This window comes from Falco peregrinus, chromosome 7 (genome assembly GCF_023634155.1).
Source record: "Falco peregrinus isolate bFalPer1 chromosome 7, bFalPer1.pri, whole genome shotgun sequence".
In the NCBI taxonomy this organism is placed as follows: domain Eukaryota; kingdom Metazoa; phylum Chordata; class Aves; order Falconiformes; family Falconidae; genus Falco; species Falco peregrinus.
In genome coordinates, this window is record NC_073727.1 from 42,547,847 (window position 1) to 42,570,196 (window position 22,350).

The following is a 22,350-nucleotide window of genomic DNA, read 5'->3' on the forward strand; positions in this document are numbered from 1 at the left end:
TCGAAGAAATACCCATGCCATGTAAGAAAAAATTAACTGCTTAAAATAATCTAGAGTTCCAAATGAATGCTAGTGATAGCAGCAGGGAGAGTTTACTGTTGATTCCTGGAGCTAAGCAACAAATGTAGTTGATAGGTAGCAATACTCAAAGTAAGTAGCAGTTGCAGGATACGTGTTTTATCATCTTGCTTAGGAGAGCAGGAAATTCTAATCAGGTAATGTTTTCTCTATTTGTAAATTTAGGTAATGATTACCTGAAAGCCAGAGAGCAATAGAAAAAATTTAAAAAGCTTACTTTTAATGGCTAACATTCTTATTATCTGGTGATCAAATGCTAATTATGTTTATGTTGAGATGATGCACACAACTTTGACATTAATTTTTCATTTTTTCAAGGAAAAATTGCAAAGGTAACTGGATCCCTTATACTAGGGTAAGTTGTAACTGATAAGCATATATGTAATTTATGTATATAGTTAAAATTTTAATTCATGTGTCTTTCAACAAATCTGACAATATTAAGGGACCTTTAGACATGGTAGAATATAGTTTTCTCTGATAGTTATTAGTCAAGCTTTTTAGAGTCTTGTATTTGCTAAATTAAAATAATCTGCAGACTATTTTTATACCAAAATGATTGTTAATATATTTTTGCCATCATATTTTTAAATTAATATTCACATGCAGTTTTCTTTTATTTAAAGAGGCTTTGTATTCATTACATATGAAGTCCTGTCCTTAAAGAAGTTATTGCAAATCGATACTCAAGCTATACATCAAGAGAAACTTAAATCTTATGTATATGTACGTACAACTTCTCTAAATCAAAGCGAGTATCAAGGTAAGATGCATAATTGTTTGGATTCTAAAAATACAATTTTAAGAGAATAGAATGTTTCTGGAAGTCAGCCTTATTTAAGGAAAGTTATATTTCCTGAGATCTGTTGCAAAAATAATATTCTTCACAATGTCACCAAATTTATTTTAAGCTGGTGGCTGTTTTTTTAAGATAGTTGTTTACATCCAATTCGCTATATATGAGATAATTCTCTCTATATATATCCATATGTATATGTGTGTATATATATAATTTTTTTGATAAATATATGGAAAATAATATGAGAGAACTGTCCTTCAGACTTCCAGTAATCTAAAAATACTCTTGTAGGGATCACGTACCAAGCTAGAAAAGAAATCCATAAAGCAGTGAGGAAAATTCTAGAAACAGAAGCTAAAATTTTCCGGAGACCTTTTAATGGTATGTATTGAAAGCATGCTTTATCTATGACTATTATTTTTGAATAGTAAAATGTAAGCTTTTTAGAAAGTAAAATATTTTTTATTACAAACTTAGCACGTTCTGTTTGAAACAGTGGTAATATTACTTACAGTTTTCTATATTTATACAGAATATTAGTATATTTTCTATGTATTAAAACTATTCCTTAAAGTAAATAAAAATGATGGTTAAGAAGAGATTTGGGAAATTTTTTTGCCTATTTCAGAAGAGATTTGAAGTTTAAGATACCAGTTCTGTGTACAAAAGGTGTTTGGGGGATGAAATACTCTCAAAATTTCAGTTTATAAAAGTAGGTTATGATTTCATCAGAATTGCCAATATTAACTGAAAGCAGCACAGTCTTTCTATAAGTGTGTCACTGCTTTATAGAGTAATTTAAAAGAACTTCAGTTCATACAAGAAACTGTGTTCTTGAGGCATATTATCTATTTTCATTTAACTCTGGTAAAAGATTATAAAAATACGTACCTCCACCGTCATACTGTGAAATTAGTTGTTCAAGGTCAGAGCCTCAACGCTTGCCAACCATTTCCAGCTCCTGCTGGAAGCTGGCAATCCTGGTTGGTAAGTGCTAGTCAGTAGTGTATGTAACACATACATGAAATATCAGCTCAGTGCCACTAAAATTAATCAAAACCATCCTATTTAAGCATCAACATTTTGCTGATGTCATTCTGTCATTGATTATTGTAATAATTTAATATGAAAACATTACATGTAGTGTTAACTAATATGTAAACATTGAACAGATACTGGTTTTTTTACTCAATAAATAGAAATGTGACTATTAAAATTAATAATCACTTGGGTTTTATTTGTTTCCTGGTGAAAGAACAATTCAGTACATTTGATGGAGAAGATCATGAATGTGCCTTATGGCTTCTCTTAAAGAGAAGTCAGTCAGAAGACAAAGAGGTCCGACTGCAGGCTGTAGAAGACCTGGCAAAGAACAATCACTGGCATGGTAATGTTTGCTGATGTAGCCTGATTCATCCCAGAAATACAATAAAGTCTTAGCTGTTCCAAGTCTGCTGCTAACATGAAAAAAAGCTAGTATCTGCCAGAAGTGTGAATACACTGAAATTTGGTCTAAAGTGTGTGGGGGGTTATTTACATTTCAGGTTATTGTTCTTTCCTAATACCCTGAAACAGAGCGCGTGTCTGCAGCGGAGTCTTTCTCTGTTCCCTGCCAGAGCAGCGCAGCCACTGCTGTGGTGTGGGAGAGCAGTTCGTGTACATTAGTTCCTCGCTTTTTCTGTTGGGACTGTGAACACAGTCACAAGTTCTGGCAGTGATTTTTATAAGACACTGTCAGAGTGACTTTAAGGCCATAATTAAGTTACTAAAAATTGGTTAGGAGCTGATAGTAATAGCAAGGTGGTAGTGATAAACTAGAGGTAGAGGACTTGTATGTGCAAGCAGTATTTGTAAGCTGTTTTCCACCCTAGTTATTATTTAATAGTAATAAGTTCTCCCTGTTGCTCTAGGAGCAAATATCCTTGAAACCCAAAGTGAAGGGGTGGGGTGTGTATATGCACGTCCTCCTCCCCCCTGCATTGCTAGTCCGCATAAAATACGCAACACACTAATCTTGACTCTCGTTCTGGTAATCTAGTCAGTCGAGGACTTCACTCTCCCAGTGCAATTCCACACCCATGGGTTTTATCTTGTTTCAGATTACCTGTTTAAAATTCTAATTAATTTCCCTGAGCAATTTTAAAGTGCTGTTTGAGAACACTTGAAAGCTAGGTTGTGCAAAACCTGAAGTTTTGTGTACTCTTTTAGTGTAACTGACTCATGTTTCTAGAATACTGTCTGTTAGCAGGTGTTCTCAGGATCTCAGTAGACGATGGCCAGTACTTGGGAATCTAGTTGCTTTTTGTTATCTCCTTTTCTCTGTAGTGCTCGTTGCTGTAATATTTGGATGTTTCACAAACACTAATTATTCTTGACAACTACCTCATGAGGAAAATGGAATTTATTTTTTTTTTCTTTTTTTTTTTACCTGGTATTCCAAAACTGAGTCCAAAAGGTTAAGACTGAAAGTATGGGCTAACTTTTCACAGCTAGGACCAAATTGTTCAGCATACCTGTTACCGTAAATACAATATTTCGCTTATCCAAAGCTCAGCTTCAGTGACTTCAGTTTGCAGCTGTAAGTGATCTGCACCAATGAAAAAATACAGCCAATATGTGACTGTGAAAACTGCATTTTAAATGGCTTGTCAGTTTTGTTCTAGAATTGTTTAATGGTAACAAGGATAGAAACACATTTTTATGTGAAAAAAGTATTGATCCATTTTAAATTTCTTTTCCTTCGGTTTGTTACTTAATTTCAATATGTAATTTTGGATTTCTCCAGCTATGAAGTAGGTAGGTTTTTGAAAGGAACAGTAGTTACTGTTTAAATCTGTTTTCCCTTCAGTGGGAGAACTGAAAGTCTTGTCTTGTGTCTTCAGTAAGGAAAGGCTACTTAAAATTGTACTGTGGTGCTATCCTGACTTTTCTAAGGTCACCAGATTTTGTGACATTAACAATTTTATTGAAGTGTGCCTTTTGTATTGTTTAAAATGATGTGTCTGTGTCTTTGCAGCATTTGGATTTAAGGCTCTGGGTTTAAGTACTGTATGCAGAAAAAAGTATGCAAGATGCCTTTCAAATTTTAACTCAGGCGCAGGGGATTAAGCTAGAGTTTGTAGTCCTCGTGTTCCTTTCACAGTGGCAAAACTGAACGTTTGCTTTTGCTTGTGTTCATCTTATATCTGAGGACCTATATCAAACTGGTCTATAATGAGCAGTTGATGGCCAGGTGTATTTCAGCTCTGTATAGTGCTGGTCTAACATCTGCAGGTTTTATGTTTTGGAACTGTGGTTACAAAATCAGAGCTTGTTTCAGCAGATTGCAGAGAGGCAGTTCTTTTTCGAGTATGTTTACAAAGTAGATCAGAAATTACATTTAAAACCAAATGAAATATTTAAGGTTAGTTTTAACCCTAACACTGAAATTTTTGTACTACAGATTATCAGTATGGTACAGTTGCCCAAATCTGCGATCAAAGGACTGCTATAGGTTTGGCTCGATCCAAAGATATTGACCTTCGCTTTTTCCTGCCTCCACCACCGCTGCCAAAAATAAAGAATGTAAGTAAATGAAAAGTAGGTAGTAGAGGATTTTTGCTTGCTTGTTTGTTTTTAATGCTTTTGTTGTTGGTAACCATACTGAAGTGGAATTCTTCTGAAGTAACTAATGAGTAGTAAAATTAAGACTGAAATACAAAACTACAACATAGTGGTATACCCCTGGGGTATAGCTGCATTAGTGAATGGCGTGATGGAAGGAAATAAGGATAGGAGGGAGGATTCATCAATTATTGATGTCCATACCTCATATTTAGCAGCAGTGAAGTTTGAGCCAGTTATCAGTCTGGTACACGCGCTGCCCGTCTGTACCTAATAGACAATGTGGAGCAGTCTTACATGAAGTCACCCTAGATTGCCTTGTTGATAACTGACAGAATCCTACAGGTATTGATCACTCTTGGAGGCCTTTGCATCCTCAGTGCTAGTGTGGTGCTCTGCTGTAGGCCCACCTCTTTATTGCCAGCTTTTGGGTACCAACAAATCTGTATTGGATAGATTTGGACTTGGTTTGTTTTTATGTTAATTAGTAAGTATATTTGATGATTGGAGCAATCATGTCATCATATCAGCTTCTTCAATAAACAGAATTGGCACACAAAGCATAATATAAGAGGTCTTTTGTAATGCTACTGAAATGAATGCTGGCAGAAGTCCCTGTCAGTGAATACAGACTATCCTTAACCAATAAAACTCTGAAAACCAGCTGTGATTGGTAGTGATATTCTCAGTTTTTGCCTTCTTACCTTTGTAACATTACGTGACAGTGGATCTGTACTTGTCAGTCCTGAAGTACTAAGTTATATTAATATATGGTTGTATATATTCTTTATTTTTACAGCGGTATGATCGGTAGGTCATTAAAGCCAAGACTTCCCAATCTGCTGCTTAGGAAGTTGAAGCAAATCATTGTGGCTGCAAGTGTGGCCCTGCACGTCAGATACGTCTCGGTCTCTTATTGTAGCAAGGATTAGAATAACTGCAAGTTCCATGACTGTGGGCAGATAAAATTACTTTGTTGAATCTGTTTTCCTGTCACCTACGCTGGATTATTAAATGAACATCTATATGATTTTTTTTAAGATAAAAGAGTAAATGAAATGTTGTCAATGTTTTTTACTAGTAACTTACACATTCATTGTAATGGAGCAGCACCAAAATTACTGTGTAGTTAAGGGTGAACTTTTAAGCTTTTTGTGCCAAGAGGAGCTGTTTTTTCTTTTGCCCTTTGGCCCTGTTAGAATAAGGCCACCAAAGTTTAAAGCTTGCTTTTCATCAGTCATTTGGTGGGTTTAGAATTACCAGTTTCCAAAATCTTACAGGTGTAACTATTAAACCAAAGTTGCAGAGCACTCAACTCCAGGGTTTGTATTTTATGGCCTTATTAATATGGCTGTTTCCATTATTTAAGATCTTTCTTTTCTCTGTGTTTTGCTTCATGCTTTGAACATAACTAAAAGCTATTTGTGCTTTCTGCTCACAGGATTATCCCATAGAAGATGAACTTCGCTTGTTGTTAGTATCTTTACCTCAGACTGATCTTGATCCATGTGTCCAGTACTTCACGTCTCTTGCTTTACGTGAAAGTAGTCAGACTCTTGCTGCGCAAAGAGTGAGTTTCCACTTGCAGAATACAACTATCTGGGTTCTTTGTTCCTGCAGAGCTCAAAAGATACACACCTATTTCCATATTTTTGAGCATCATAAGAGGGAGAGAAATACAGAAACTTTGTGACTGTACAACATAAGTAAACTCTCTTCTACATACAATCTGTCTGTTTGAAAGCTTGTTTTGTCTTTCCCAGCTGTACTAGTTGGTCCAGTGAAAGATTCTGTCTTTACTTACAAGCCTTCCCATAAAGTAGATATTTCAACATTTTTGTCTGGAACATTTCCTTCCTCTTGCAGTGCTCATAAAACGATTTTTCACATTTCCTCTTACTGTCGTTTGAGTGTTCTTTGAGTGCTGAGGTGATGAAACCTCTATTAAGTCTTACTAGCAAACTGATAAGTTATTAGCACACTTTAAATAGTAAACTCTGTTATATCCTATGGAAATGCCTTCCTGTAACAGGTCACTGTTGCCAAAAACCAGAATTGGAATAGTCTAGTAGTCTGTTTGGGCTTATAAAGTAGGAATTCTTCAACTCTGCCTAGCAACTTCCTAAGTGGCTTTAGGAACATCATTTAAAATGCCATTATTGCTTAAAAATAATAATCATAATGCCAGTGTCATCCACTATTTCTTGTGCTTTTTATTTTTGTATCAAAAAGTTGTGGCTTTTTAAATTGGTGATTATTATTTTTTTGCAGTAGTAAAAATGACTGTCATATTTTAATAATGATGCCTGACAGGCTTTGTTTAGAGATTTCAGAGTGCAATAACTCGTTATTTCCTATGACACAGTTATGTGTAATATTTTTTCACTGTCACTCCTTTATCGTTTTCACAGGCAGAGCTCTTGCTACAAAGGGAGCTTTGGTGGGCCACCACACTTGGAGGCATTTTGATAATCACTGTGTTCTAGAAAACTGTTTTTTATTAAGGTTATGCTGGTCTTCCTGCTGTGTGATTAAGGGAGAGTGGTCTTCAGAGTGCGCTACATGTCGAAGACTTTTTTCCTCCTCTTCTCATTTTTGCAGCTGTGGAAATCTAGACACAGTCTGATTCTTGGTTTTTTTTATGCTTAAGCAAACAAATTTAAAAGAAAACAATCATTAACAAAATGAAAATCCTATATTCTCCCCCTTTATTGTATGTTTCGATGTTAATAGACTATGGAGACTACTGACTGAAAATCTAGTTTTCAATTAAAAATCGTAGACATTTTTATGCTGTACTGCTCTGTAATTTGTACTTTTTGAAATGTACATGCATGTTGTGCACACTTTATAGCAATCTCTATAGATTATTACATACTTAATGTTTTAGTTTATAAATGCTTATTTTGTGTAGCCGTTTGGAACGTGGTATAATTTTTACTGATTCTCATTTCAGGGAGGCTTGTGGTGTTTTGGAGGAAATGGACTTCCATATTGTGAGACACTGAGTAAAATCCCTTCAGAGACAGTGGAACTCTTTTGCTTGCAAGCTTTAGTACAGCATTCTAAGGTAATTTGTCCTTTAAACTAGAACTGAAAAACTACATTTATAAACATTCCTTTCTAATGCTCTCTCATATTGGGAAGGAGTTGCCATTTCCTTGTCTCCTCCCCCTCCCCCTTTCGAATGGATTTTTGGACAGTTGAGACCGGTGTGAATTGGAAGGCAGCATAACAAACTTTTTTTCTCATGGGAAGTGTATGTAAGTTGTTATTGTTTCTAATTAGCCTGTGTAAGTTCACCTGTAGTGTACCTGTGTGTATTCTTCAAGAAATAAAAGGGCAGCTCTGACACAGAAAAGCAGTAGAGAATGCCTGGAGTCCGGGTGGCTTTAACAAGCCTTTTCTGTGTAGGGCTACCTCCTGCTGACACTCAAAAGTCATTGAAGATGGATATCATGAGGAAACACTTTGTGTTTCCAATCTGCAGTCTCTCAGTAAGCAAGATACTGATGACGTGAAATTCTCAGTGCAAAGTATGTGTGGGTTTGTCTGAGCTGATGTACATCAGTTCAGAGAGTTTACAAGTGGTCTTTTCTTATTACTCTCAATCTAACTTCAGTGCCAGGTTTCCAGAAAGCAGAGTAGCCTCATGAATTCACCTAAGAAGCCAGATTGGGATGTGAACCTGTGCTGTTCACAAAGGCCCCTTCTTCAAGGGTCACTGCCTTTGGGCAGAAATATTGCACAACATGCAGCTAATGCAGCATCTTCCCAGGACCAGTGTGTTTTTTGCAGACACAGATGAAGAGTATGGAAGACTTTGTGTAACAGTGATTCTTCTTGTTTCCTATTCTGCACTCTTCTGTTAGTACTTAATTGCTCAGAAGCCTAGAACACTGATAAACAGTGTTGAGAGTACCACATTGTTATTGGTAGTAAGGATGGGTAAAGTACAGTTTGCCAGTATTCCTTCCATATTTTCCATATACATAGAAACTGACTTAGTCTAGAATTTGCTATATTCCAGATTTTCGGTTTAAGCAAGTTGTGACTGTACTCATTCCAAATGTGTGTCTGTCCGTTGAAAGCCAGAGTTGAGGACATCAGCAGTTCCATAACAACCACATGTTTTTAAGCACTGTAGATAACATGCTTAAGTCATGAGCACTTGGCCAATATCAGTATTGACACTACAACTAATTAGTGCATATTCATCTACTTGAACTAGAATCTGTTGTTGCCCTTCAGGTCAATAATGATAGCAGTACTATTTGGAATGTAGAAATACTTTTGCATTTCAAAGAGAAGGGATTATAATGATTGCATTTTAGGTAGTGAATGGGAAGACAAGTAGCTCTGGTTGAGATAGTAACAAATGCAGACAATTGTCCTGTTCAGATTCTTGAACTTCAGTTGAAATTTGATCACGCAAAGTGGAGAGCAATCTCGTCTCTCTCAGATGCAGAGGAGAGTAGAGTGATGGTACTTAACATCTTTCAGGTTGTCAATCCATAGAAATCATGCATTTAGCATATTAAAATATTTACTTCCTCTTCAACTATGGCATAATGCTTTCTAGATTAGTAAGATTTTCTAGGTAATAAGGGCTCTGCATCATATTGGCTCCTTGAAATTCCTTAATTTGTGAATTAACAGCATCTCAAAGAACCTTTTGCAGAACGTCTACTTATTGTCATTGTATTTACTGTATAATGCTAGGTTTCTTCTCACTGTGATAAAATTGAAGCCAAAGGAGGCCTTCAGCTACTACAGAGGATATACCAGCTACGTAAAGATTCAGCAAAAATACAAAGGAACATAATTCGCATTATTGGAAATATGGCTTTGGATGAACATCTTCATTCATCCATAGTACGTGCAGGTAAAAAGAAACCAAGTGTGAGCAGTCTGAATGTCAGATTTCTGTTCTAAAATTTTCAGAGGATTTGGTGCTTTTGTAAAATGCAGAGGACCATGGTAGTAGTGTGGGATTTATATGTGGGGGTGTGGGGAGGTGGTGGTATTGTGTGGGGTTTTCTTAAATACAAAAAATATAGACAGTTTAGATGGTGTTGATTACAAAGTCCTGTATGCTGTCTAGCCAATATGTGTCAGTGCTACAGAGGTCTTGTAAGTCTGATGGACGGTGAAAACTTGGACTTGGTTGATATTTGGTTCACAGTACCGGCAAAGATCTTTTGAGTTTCTTACTCCTACAGCTAGCTCATCTACTGTGTAGATTGTTGTTGTTGGTGGTGGTTTTGACTGTGCTTTAGTCCTGTAAAGGAACAGACCAGCTTGCAGTCCTTACCTTTTGGAACAAAGTGAAACATGCTTTCCTGCCCTCCCTTGTTTCATGTTAGGCTAGTAACTTCTGCTAAGCTTTGCTCTGATGCCCACTTTTTAATACCTCCTAAGTACCACAATGAAAGTTCTGTACAAAATAAATAATTCCCAATGTTTTATTAGAAAAGAATTAAAAAGAAAAATAGAAAACATCAATATGCTGTTGTTTATGGCTGGGCTGGTGTCTGCTTCTTAAATGCAGTGGACATTTTTAATCTCCCTCTTGGAAAAAGGAGAAGTAGCAAAGATACAGGGAAAGACTGTGAGGGTGATTAAAACTTTGGAATGGCTGTGGTACAAAGAACAAATAACTAGACTAAGACACCAAGTATGGAAAAAGCGACTGAAGGAGAGTATGATGGAGATGACATACAGAAGGCAAACAGGGAATGGTCATCAGCTGTTCATAATGCAAGAGCAAAGTTCTTGTACACTGCATTTTTTCCATACAGTGCATGACCAAACTAAAACATGCCAGAAAACATGGTGATTGTTGAAGACTTAAAAAAACTTTGAAAAGTGATTAGACAAATTAATGGAAAGAAAAATCCATAAAGCTCTACACACAGAAGCTAAGTTGATTGCAGAAAACTGAGAGGGTATAGTGGAGCATCAGCACTATATGCTTGCCCTTTTATTGCTCTATTCTTTTATTATTCTGCAACTTTGATGACAGCTCAGTTTTGGAGAAAGACAGCTGGACTACAAAGGCCTTTGGTCTGAGGTCTAGCACCATTCTTATATTCTTATGATTTACTGCTAAAACCATACATGCAGAGGAAGTGATCATAACAGAAGAGTCAGCAGCTCCCTGGGGCAGAGCTCTCAGCACATACGGAATTTTAGACAGTGAACTGGACTCCAAAGATGAGCGGTCAGATACTGCAGGTCAGGAGTTGATACGACATCTCTTTTGCTGGATGATGTATCAGAACCTGTAAGGACCTTTTCCTTTGCAAAAACTGCTGGCACAGGCAGAGGAAGAAAAGCAATGACGCACTGTGTAGTAGCTGTAATGGGGTATCTGGGTGCAGAAGGATTCTAAACGTTATTTTTGACTTTTCATCTTGACTCATTTAAGAGCCATGCAGAACCAGAGACCTTGCTAGTTTTAATCGGGCTAGCTTGGCAATCTTTCATTGTATTTGGAAAACTGAAAACAGATTTTAGATAGTGTGCTGCTTAAGCAGAACTTGCACATTGCATGTATTCTGCTTAGATACGTGTTTTAAATACATAATTATTAGAAAAATAATTATAGTTCTCAAAGGTACTAGCATTTGAAGAAAATTCACATGTCAATTCATCCTTTTCCTCAGTCTACAGTGAACTAGCTATCTTGAATTAGCAACTTAGTGGCTATGCAAATAGCAACATACTGTATATGATTTTGAAACAGTTCTCATGAAGTAAGTTGTTCCTTATTTTTCAAATCAGCCTCTATTTGAAAATCTCTCTTCAAAGTCTTTCCAAGTTTTATTTATGAACTTGACTTTAACGTAATTTTGAGTTATAGACCACGCTTGCTAGCAGCAGCAACATTTTTCAGGATTTTAAAGAAACAGAGTATGTGTGTGTATGCATAAAAGATATTCCTTTGCATTTCTCAGTAGACTATGACCATCCCCATCCATGAATAAGAAACTATATTTTACACCTTAGGTGAAGTATTATAAAGTGTCTTGTTTTTTGTTGAAGGAGCTATGACTTAAAATCTTATTGAGGGTTGTATCAAAGATTTCCTTCATTAATTCTCTTACATTTCTTAGATATAAATAGTATACTATTTTTAGAATAGTGGGGATGTTTTAATTCGTTACATAGTTTTTCACACACTGGATTTTAAAATTAGAAATGGTTGTACTCTCACAGCAAGCATCAATTTTTCTACCTGCCATTCCTCCTGTGCATTGTTTTCTATGTCTGACTTATGCTTTAAGCTTAATTTTCTCTCTGGAACATTTAGTTTCTGTATCTTTCTTGTATCTTACCTGCAGAAAGAGACTTGAGATCTGTTCTCTGTCTGACAACTGCACTGACCTGCTGATAAACTTTCTTTTTCTTCTGAGAAGACATTCTGCAGATCATAAGCCGAACAGTAGTAAAATACATTGCCCCCTTGCCAGTCTGGATTTTTGATTTTGGAGGTTCCACTTATCTAGCATTGGCTTTCCTGCGGTAAAGACAGTGGACTGAAATAATTTGTTTTGATGTTACCGTTCTCAAGTTTTAACATCTATTTTCACAAGTATAGTTTGAAGGATGATGTTTCTGAATTCTTTTGTTTGGATGAGGTTTCTATTAATTAACCTGCCACTTTATTTTTTTTCAATGTAGGTTGGGTTTCTGTACTTGCTGAAGTAATGAAATCTCCACATGTTATTCAGTCTTCTCATGCATCCAGAGCTTTGGCTAATCTAGACAGGGACACAGTGAAAGAGAAGTATCCAGATGGTGTTTATATCTTACATCCACAATATCGTAGCAGGTAAGGCACAAGGAGATACTGCACGTGCTGTACTTGGAGTGACTTGCCATACTGTTCAGTTACAAAACTTTGGAAGAGTTGACATCAGAGTGCTGCTGTACTGATGTCACTTGTTCCTCCTGTTCTTTGGTAGGTTGAGAGGACTGAATTTAGATCCTCAGGTAGGAGGGCAGAAGGGGTCAGAGCAGTCGATAGTCATGAAAGGAGTATTATTGTACTGCATGGAAAAATCCAAACACAAACCATGAGATGAATTACTGCTTTGCATGTGTTGCAACCATTTAACCTTTGCACTCGCTGTCTTGGGATGCAGTGGCTTATAAATATTCTGCTGGCAGCAGCACATGTTGGCCTAAGATGCAGTAAATTTACAGCTTCAGCTGCTTTTAATAGTGATCGTGTATCTGGGACTGAAGCAGTCTCCAATGTGGCATGTCACTCAGTAGCAACTGTTCCCTGGGCCAGTGGTGTTAGTCAGGTTACAGTGAAGATGTAATTTGATGATAAAGTCGGAACTACCAAGCTGCATTAACAGTAGCTGGGGAGAATGTTGTTTTTCATTGTAGGAAAATATGAGTTGCAAGGTGGATACTTCCCATACCTTTTTTTATATATCTCTCTTTTTGGTGGATCCCTCTTTTTTTTTGTGTGTGTGTGTGTGTCTTGATCTAGCTATCCTTTTTGAAATACCATGCAATGTCATGAAATGCTGTCCAGAAGATAAGAAATCACATATACTGTTAAAAATAGTATTTTGGCATCCCTTAGGTTAGAAGCTCTGCATAAATTTAATATGTACTACCCATTCCTTATTCTGTCTCAGTCAGCCCATCAGAGCAGACATCCTTTTTGTTCATGGTCTTTTGGGAGCAGCATTTAAAACCTGGCGACAGCAAGACATTGACCGGCGTTTGGATAAAAAGGCTTCAGAAGGGGAAGAGGACTATAGCCAGTGCTGGCCAAAGGTAAACAGACAATAACATTTTCACATGTGGCTTTTGTTATCTCATTAATGACAGCTGTCCAGGGGATCTAGAATTACACTGTCCGGTAGTTCTCTCTTTTGAATCGAATTACTTGTAATCTGTTATACAAGGAGCACTTTCCAAGTGCCTGATGTGTTTTTGTTGGCAAGGTGAAATTTTGAACATGTTGTTCTTGTGAAGGAAACCCCCTGCTAAATTTAGTGCTCTCAGATCATTCTCCTGCTAGTGAAAGGGGGGGCAATGGCCGCTTTCCCATGCGCTGGCTCTCCCTCCCCGCCCCATTATTGCTCAGAAAAAGATTTTAAAATTTAAATTACGTTTTAAATTAAGTAACCTGTCTTACATAGGTGTCTGAGTACCTCAGTTTTTGTAGATTGCTAATTAAATGTTGTTGGTAAATAAGTAATTGCTGCTTCAAGCAACTCACGTTAGTATAACCACCGAAGTAGCTCTGTAAAACTTGCAACTGATCGGTCCTGTTGGTGGTCGTAGTAATTCTTATTTCTCCCGGGAGAGGGCGCTAGGAACGCACGATTCAGTAATCCATCTTCATCCCTGGCCTACTTTGTGGCTTGGCAACAGGCTAGAGTTCACCAGCTTGTAATAAAAGAATAATAGTCTATGTATAAGATGTGTTTGGGGATTAACTGAAGAGCAAAAGTCTTGCTTGATATTGTCCCCATAGTGGTATCTTTGCTCCATTGCTGATAAATTGCCTGCGCTTCAATTATAAGCTCCTTTTGGTTTCACTTTTCATTAATTTAGACATGGCTGGCTTCAGACTGTCCTGCCCTTAGAATCATATCTGTGGAATATGACACCCATTTAAGTGATTGGAAAGCAAAATGTCCCGTTGAGGCTCACAGGTAACAAATGTAGTGTCTGCAGTTTGGAGGGGGGGGCAGGAGGGAGACCTGTAATGCTGATCCTTGGGATCGCCTGGTGTGAAACAGTAAATTTAACTTTTCCTGTTGCATTTGTAAATCAAGTTTGGAAAAAGATTAGGTATAGCCGTGGTATGCTTGAGCTTTTTAACCTCATGGTTAACTACTTGTGGCAACTCCCTATATTCTTGCAGTCTGTTCTGCTTCCTGTTTAGGGGAGACACTAAATTATGCTATTAGTTGACATAAATATAACATCAATTCTGTATCTTAAGGGGAATATTTCTTAAACTTAAAATGATCCAATAATTCTTCATAAGCACAGCAAAAAAAATCATTGTACTATGACTTTATACTCATGAAAAATAAAGCATATGATTTTCATAGAATTGTTTAGGTTAGACAAGATCTTTAAGATCATGAGTCCAGCCGTTAACCCAGCACTGCCAAGTCCACCACTAAACCATATCCCTGAGCACCACACGTACATGTCTTTTAAGTACCTCCAGGGGTGGTGACTCAACCACTTCCCTGGGCAGCCTGTTCTGATGCTTAATAAACCTTTCAGTGAAGAGATTTTTCCTAATATCCAATCCAAACCTCCCCTGTTGAAACTTGAGGCCATTTCATATTGTCCTATTGCTTGTTACTCGGGAGAAGAGACTGACACCTACCTCGCTACAGCCTCCTTTCAGGGAGTTGTAGAGAGTGATAAGGTCCCCCCTGAGCCTCCTCTTCTCCAGGCTAACCCCAGTTCCCTCAGCTGCTCCTCACATGACTTGTTCTCCAGACCTTTCACCAGCTTTGAATCATGGAAAAACTTAGGAAAAAGTAGGAAAAATTTCTCCACCAAAGGGCTGTCGAGCATCAGAACAGGCTGCCCAGGGAAGTGGCTGAGTTGTCATCCCTGGAGGTACTTAAAAGATGTGTAGCTGTGGTGCTCAGGGACATGGTTTAATGGTGGACTCGGCAGTGCTAGGGTAAAGGTCAGGACTCGATGAACTTAAAGGTCTTTTCCAACATAAATAATTCTAGGAGAACTTTTTTCCTGTGTCTGTCTGGAGTAAATATAATGCAAGAAAATTTGAAAAATAAACAAACATATATTTCTTTCTTTATTTTAAGATAACGTCTTTTTCATTACAAAATGGAAAAATTACATTACCTGCTAATACGGTCACCCAAGCATAGTATTTGATTGGTTTATAATTTGATATGGATAATTAAAAATGAAAGATACTGAAGGTATCTGAAAGATGTACCAGTAGAATCACAGCTTTATGATTGCTCCAAGTGTGTAGGCTCATTCACTGTTTCAAAAGTGAATTTTTGTGTGCCCCAGCTATCCCAAAGCCTATTGTTCAGCTGAAAAGACATATTTGAGTATCCTTTTCATATGTGTTATAAAAGCAATTTCCAGTGAGAATGCTGAGAACCAGTAGAGATGAAGTGAATTACTTTGCACAGTGGTTGCCCCAATATCCTGATGTTTTCATTATCCAAGGGTCTTCTAACAACATTGCACTTTCAAGCTCGATAGGGAATTGGCATTGGTTTTGTTTTGGTTGTACTGCAGATGCCTTTTCAACCTCTAAGGTGTAGCTTATCCTTTCTAGAGCTCAGTCTCTTCATTTATAAAATGGAGATTATTGTGCTTTTGTACTATTGCAGTACGAAGTACTTAGAGATTGTTGTCTGGAAAGTATAACAGACATTATCTGTGATTTTTTTTTAATGTATTGGTTGATCATGCACTTAGTTATTAAATTCCTGTACATTGCTTCACATTTTGAGCGTTGTTTAGCAAAGTACGTTTTTGTCAGATGTTAGGTATATTCCTGTTTCAGGGGATAAAGGTCATTATGGATTGATGATGCTTTCATAAAATGAAAACATAATTTTGTTACAATGCGTAAATGAAACTTATCTAAAACTCCATAAAAAGATTTGTCGAACTAAAGCTGAAGGGAGTAGTGAGTGAAACTAAAATAAAATTTTCTAGCAAGATCAAGAAATTGAATTTACCTCAATTCCTGTTGTACTTGTGAAGCCAACCTTACAAATGTTTTTGGCATTTTTCAATAAGTAATCAATGTTTTATGTACCTAAATCACTTTCACAAATGTGCAGCACTGAGAATTCTTTCTGTTTTAACATTGCCTTTTAACCCATCATGCTTGCGTGTGTTTTTTCTTTGCAGGAAGTCCATTGCTTACAGGAGCAATGAGCTTCTTGACAAGCTCAGAGCTGCTGGGGTTGGAGACAGACCTCTGGTGTGGGTATCACATAGCATGGGTGGTAAGCACTTTGCCTGTTTGATATAAAGTATTTATTTGCTGTTATATTTCAGAATAAGCAGTTAAACAAATTCAGTCTGAAATGCAATTATTCAGAATAGTATATCTAAAAAATTTGCAAAGACCTGAAAATGGAAAATAGATTTCTGCTTTTTTAATGCATTATATTCAATAGCATATACATTTTGAAAGGATTTATGTTGCTGTTTATTTTTACTGTGTTGATTTAAAAACACAAAAGCAATGAGTTGAAATTTATGTGAATGGGATTTCAGAGGCAAAATTTTCTCCATGATCAGGCATATAGTAAATGCCATTAGCAACACTTAAAGCAAAACAAACTTGGATTTGCATCATTCATGGGCATTTTATTTTAATGCCTCCTTAGGTTTTGGTTTTTTCAACTTAGTCTTACGTATTTGACAAACTAAGGACTAATCAGCTAAGGCAAGAATAGGGTTAGTTGATTCATAGATAATAAGCATGATCATTGTTTTCACAGCAGTTTAAATGCCTGCATTAATTCAGTTTCTGTTGCCAGGTCTCCTAGTCAAAAAGATGCTGGTGGATGCTTCCAAGAATCCAGAAATGGATAAAATTGTAAACAACACCAGAGGAATCATATTTTATAGCGTACCTCACCATGGTTCCCAGCTGGCTGAATATTCTATAAATGCCAGATATCTTCTTTTTCCGTCTGTGGAGGTTAAAGAACTCAGCAAGGGTACGCTCACTTTGCTACCTTCTAACAACAGGGATCTATGCTAATCTGTTCGTGATGGTTTTCTTATCATGCTGTCAGAAAAAGCTGGATAAAAACAACAAACCCCTTTTTATGTTTTGGGCTGTGTGTTGAATTACTGTAAGTAATTCTGAGTAGCTGTTTCATTTGATGGCAGAGGCGAGGGGAAAAAGTGAGTCAGAAAAAGTTTATAGAAGAGTTTTGCAGGCCATTTAGTGATGTGGTGGGTGGTATGAAAACAACTCAACATGTGCTGGACTTCAGACTCTTCTAAACAAATTCCACGCTACGCAGAAATAAAGAGTTGTTGTATATGATAGCTGGAAAAAGGCATTACAAGCAAAATGCTACTCCTTTTTGTACAGCATTGATTTTTCCAAAACATCTCTTTAGGGATGCAGTCTTGCCAGGCAAATGCTATAATCTTATGTTCAAGACAACTTTGCCAAAATTTTGTTGCTTTTTCTCAGATTCTCCCGCCCTGAAAGAGCTGAATGATGACTTCCTGTCTTTTGCCAAAGATAAGAAATTTTCAGTGCTGAGTTTTGCAGAAACCTTACCAACACACATAGGCAGCATGATAAAACTGCACGTCGTACCTCTGGAATCAGCAAGTAAGTCAAGTAGCCATTTAATTTATTTAATTTATATATAGTCATGTAAGCATCAATAATGAGGAAGGATTATAAATGCTATGGTGGAAAGACCATAAAAAAAATAATCTGTTACATTGTGGGATTTTTTGTTTAAACGTTTGGCTGAGTTTAAACTATAGTCTCCCTGCTGAGATTAAAGGCAGTTACATTTATATCTTAGAATAGCAATTGTTTGGTTTGTTTTTTCTAAATGCAAGGAACACTTGCTTATTGAAAAAAGCAGGGTGGACCCTGGTCTAATGTTATGTTGTTGTAGTCCTTTCCTCTGTAATTAGGAGTAACTGTTGTTTATCTTGCATACATAGGCTGAATAGTATCTCAGAAGCTCCCACAAGTTCCAGGTATTTTCTCCTTTAAAATATAAGAAAGAAAATTAGTAAATTGCTAATGGAAGGAAAAAGTCACAAAGTTGTTTTTCAGCTTTAAGAATCTTTTATCCTTATCTCAGGTACCCAAGCAGTAGAGTTTGCCTTCTGGAGAGTTCCCTTCATCTTTTTGCCTTTTGTAGGAAAAGGGAAAACCAGACACTTCTTTCTTTTGCTTTTCTTATGGGTGTTGAAGATAGAGATTTTTTTCAAATCTGGTATTTTCAGGTTTTCCCTGAGCAAAACCCTCTTCTGCATTGCCCAAGGTACCTGTAAGGCCTTGAACAGAAATGATTCCTTTGTTGGGTTTTAGATCAGGCTTTCCACCAGCTAAATCCACTAGATTAAATGCAAGGCTAGTTGCTCTGAGAAAGGCAGACTATACATCCCTGTTCTCCTGAGTATTTCAGCAGTATTTTTTCAGTATGTCTTCTCAAGAAGCAGCTGTTTGCGGAAATGTTGCTGATGCAATTTTATTGGCAAGGACCGAAAATCTGGACATTCATTTTTTTTTAATTTAACAAAATAAAATGAAAAAGAGGGGCTGGATAACAAAGTGCACAAATAAGCACTGTGCACTTACAATTTTCTGGTCTATTTCTCCTCATCTAGAGATGACACACAATGTTTCACGTGAGCTGTCTTGAAAGCCTTTAGAGGGTACATGATGGTTCCATGTCATGGCACTCATTTTGTTCAAACCCCGGGTTGACAAGTGCTACGCTCACTGTTTCTTACACACATGTTTGGGCATGTGAAAGCAAACCTGCATCCTGCTCTAGTGTCATTTTACATGGTTAAAGATACAGAGTTCCAAGCAAAATGGAGAATTTCTCAGGAGGTTGAGTGAATACATAATGAACTGGAACGTGGCAGTCACAGCATCCTAACTGGAAAGTTCACTACTAGTGATAGCTGTCAGGAAAGACTAAATGCCATAGTGCGCCCCAAAATCAGTAGCTGAAAATGGGATCCTTGTATTCTACAATTAAGCAACGTAAATTTTTCATTTCCCCAGAACTGGGTGTAGTGATTTGTGGCATGTTTCAAGTTCGTTCTAGTCCCATTTTTAATCTCCACATCAAAGTATTTTTATGAGGGATATGGGCAATTAGTGGTGATCAGAATCTGGATACCCCAGATTAAACTCTATCCCTGTTGATGTCAATGCTTATGCTTCAGTCTCAAGTGCTGGTAAATGAAGTTTTCATTCTTCAAAGTTTTCTATACGGAGAAATGAACATTTGTGTGTTCCCAATAAAGATAGTAGAATTCTAACTTAATGGTTTACCAGTTTGAGTTTTGTAGCAGTGTATAGCTCTATCTGACTTTAGCAGCGTGTATTGATGCTTTTAGTACATTAAAAAACAATGAAAACAAAACAGTTAAACTGAAGACAGGAGAAGTTGCTTCTGAAATTGAAATTGCTAATGCAAGGTGTGCTTTTCAGTCTAGGTGATCTTAAAACTTTGGTAGTTTTTTCTTTTTTTTTTTTCTCCCCTGTCACAGAATTAGGAATTGGAGACCTTATTCCAGTGGATGTTAATCATCTAAATATTTGTAAGCCAAAGAAGAAGGATGCTTTCCTGTACCAACGTACATTGAAGTTCATTCAGGATGTTTTAGCCCAAGAACTTGGCGACTGAGTTTTTGCCATCCTTGGCTGCTTATTTCCTCTATTTGGTGTAACACAGTAAGTTCTTCTCCTAACATTTATGAAGGGATCAGCAGAACTACAAAGATGTTATATCAATAGTATCTGCTGCTAAAACACTTTTCAGTAGTACTTCTTCAACTTATTTCTGAAATGTATTTAAAAAAACCCACAAAATGAAGTCCTATAAACATGGCAAAAAAAAATGTGTGTTGGCTTAGAGTGGCCATGATCTGTTAACAAAATCTGTGTAAATTCTCCAGCAATTTGGCTTGGAGGGGACAGGGATTCGGTGAAGAGAAGTTTTGCTTAGTCTACAGATATTGCTCTGGAGCAACACAGCTGACTATGGAGAGTGCCCAAGATATCTTCTTTAACAAAAAAAAAAAAAGCTTGCCCTGGAGGTAGGTGGTCTCATTAAGGTAAAAATACACGTGGGACTGAAGTCTTACAGAGAGGATCAGAAGCAATTAACTGAGGTGGTTATTTGTTGTGTCAAAGGGGAGAAGCAGCATGTGGCTGCCTCCAAGCTTTGGTTTACTGTCAATGTGAAGTAGTCTGACTGGAGCCTGGAGAACTTTATCCAAGTGAATGAAGGTAGGATTTTGGTCTAGCGGCCCAATTACAGGAGTTTTTGTAATTTGCCTTTTCATTTAATAGACCACCCAACTTTGTCAGTAAATATGCCATCAGTTTCCTGCATGAGTTAGAGATAGGTTGGTAGATTGTCTTGCGTAGGCAACTGTAGTTGTTTTAATCTGTTTGTATAAATTAAAACAGAAGAAACGTTCACTTTCTTGTACATTTCTCTCCTAATCTTATCAATTCATGAGATTGCTTTCTTTAGGACAGTGTGCATCTGGTCAGACTCAGGGCAGTTCCGTGCTTGTTCATATGGAAGATACAGAACAGAGGCTTAGCTCCTGCTTTACTCTTGGGACATACCGAGAAGATGGTACATTCAAATCCCTGGCTCATGTTACTCGTTTAGAAACTTTTTCTTTAGGTGATTTAAAGAAGAGCATTGAAAATGCTCAAGTGGAGTAAGACAGATGTAGGCCCTGCCAAGAAAGCTAATGCTTAGAGTTTAGAGCTCAGGTAGAGAAAAGTAAAGCAGGAAAAAATTCAGGTGATCACAAGGTCCCACCAGAAATGCAGAATATCCCAGATGTTTTGGTTTCTTGGGGCCAAGTGTATCAATTGGTGTAGATATAGAGAAAAACAGCAGTATTGTCCGATTTCAGTTTATGTTAAGGATATTGTAACAGAACGGATAAAAAGTAAGTATTTTTAGGGAGACAAAAAAGAAAAAAGGCAGTGCTCAGTCATTTTTTTTTTTTTTTTTGAAATCTTAGATAATTTGCAATGTAGTTAAAATTGCAGCACAGACTAATTGTGGTCTCTTTCCTTCCTTTCTTTACACCCCCAACCCTCTCTGGAAACACAGGCTATGATCAGGCTATTCTGCTGTAGCTGACTGTTGGTTAAATAAGGCCCGTCTTGATGACAGGCTTAAGACACCTCTTAGCATCAGTTACGTGAGATGGATCTAGTATTACTGGCCTTGAAGTTATGGCTATGGAAGCTACCAAAGAGGTGGGATGCACCTGCAGTTCTGCATGGGCTTGGTGCAGGCGCCAGTGGCCGTCGCAGTCCTGCCAGGTCCTGAGGCCACCTCAGCTGCTCCCACCTCAGAGCACTCCAGCCCAGGAGGACACTACATCTGAAAGTACACTTCTGGAAGTTGAGCCTTGACCTGCTGGAGTTGCGTAGTAAAATTCACAAGAGCAGTGCAGAGAATGTACAGCACTACACTGGCAAAAAGAGCATTTCCCCCCCCCCCCCCCCCCCCAAGACGTAGGTAAGAACACTGCATGGTGGTATTTCAGATAGAAAATTAACAGAACAGTTGTAACTTCGAAAGAGGTTTATCCTTTTTATACTGTGCTTAAACTTCGGAGTGTAAATACATTAGAACACTTTGTATTCACAAAGTAGCGGGTATGTGGAATTCATTGTGAATAGACAAGACTTCTGATAACTGAATGCATATTTAGTGTGGCAAATCCTGTGTTGATTTTAATAGAATCCTTTGGCTTACAGGGATTCAAGTCAATGGCGTTACACATTAATCTCTAAATGCATCTGTTTTGTTACTGTAACTGGAACTCTTGAGGCAACTTTCTCCTTTTTGTAACTGTATGTATATATGTGTAACTTTTAAAACTAGTAATTGGGGGGGTGTTGGGCTTGGGTTGGTGTCTTGGTTTGTTGTTTTTTTGGTGGGGTTTGTGGTTTTTTTTTTTAATATAGTAATGAAACGTGTTTTTAAAAATGTGCTAGATACACCACAAAACGTATTAAAGGTGAATGATCTGCCAAATGAATACTCTGGATCATGGTCACTTTTGTTAAAGACCTCCTTTTTTTGTGTGTGTGATTGTCTCAC

At 37.3% G+C, this 22,350-nt stretch overlaps 1 protein-coding gene across 4 annotated transcripts in view; it reads left to right on the forward strand.

Moving 5' to 3' along the window:
• Window positions 1-22,288, forward strand: part of SERAC1 (serine active site containing 1) — a 29,851-nt gene extending 7,563 nt beyond the window's left edge. For 3 of the 4 annotated variants that reach the window (XM_055810787.1, XM_005230179.4, XM_013304620.3), the window contains exons 3-17: window positions 397-433; window positions 705-841; window positions 1,169-1,258; window positions 2,133-2,264; window positions 4,320-4,441; window positions 5,922-6,050; window positions 7,437-7,550; window positions 9,203-9,365; window positions 12,167-12,317; window positions 13,141-13,282; window positions 14,069-14,169; window positions 16,388-16,485; window positions 17,026-17,208; window positions 17,697-17,840; window positions 19,757-22,288. In XM_055810787.1, coding sequence (XP_055666762.1) covers window positions 397-433; window positions 705-841; window positions 1,169-1,258; window positions 2,133-2,264; window positions 4,320-4,441; window positions 5,922-6,050; window positions 7,437-7,550; window positions 9,203-9,365; window positions 12,167-12,317; window positions 13,141-13,282; window positions 14,069-14,169; window positions 16,388-16,485; window positions 17,026-17,208; window positions 17,697-17,840; window positions 19,757-19,893 — 1,880 coding nt within the window. In that variant the 3' untranslated portion in view covers window positions 19,894-22,288. Of the gene's footprint in view, window positions 1-396; window positions 434-704; window positions 842-1,168; window positions 1,259-2,132; window positions 2,265-4,319; window positions 4,442-5,921; window positions 6,051-7,436; window positions 7,551-9,202; window positions 9,366-12,166; window positions 12,318-13,140; window positions 13,283-14,068; window positions 14,170-16,387; window positions 16,486-17,025; window positions 17,209-17,696; window positions 17,841-18,187; window positions 18,208-19,756 lie in introns of those variants that run through there. The other variant, XM_055810788.1, reaches the window with a different exon arrangement.
• Window positions 22,289-22,350: the final 62 nt, after the last annotated feature.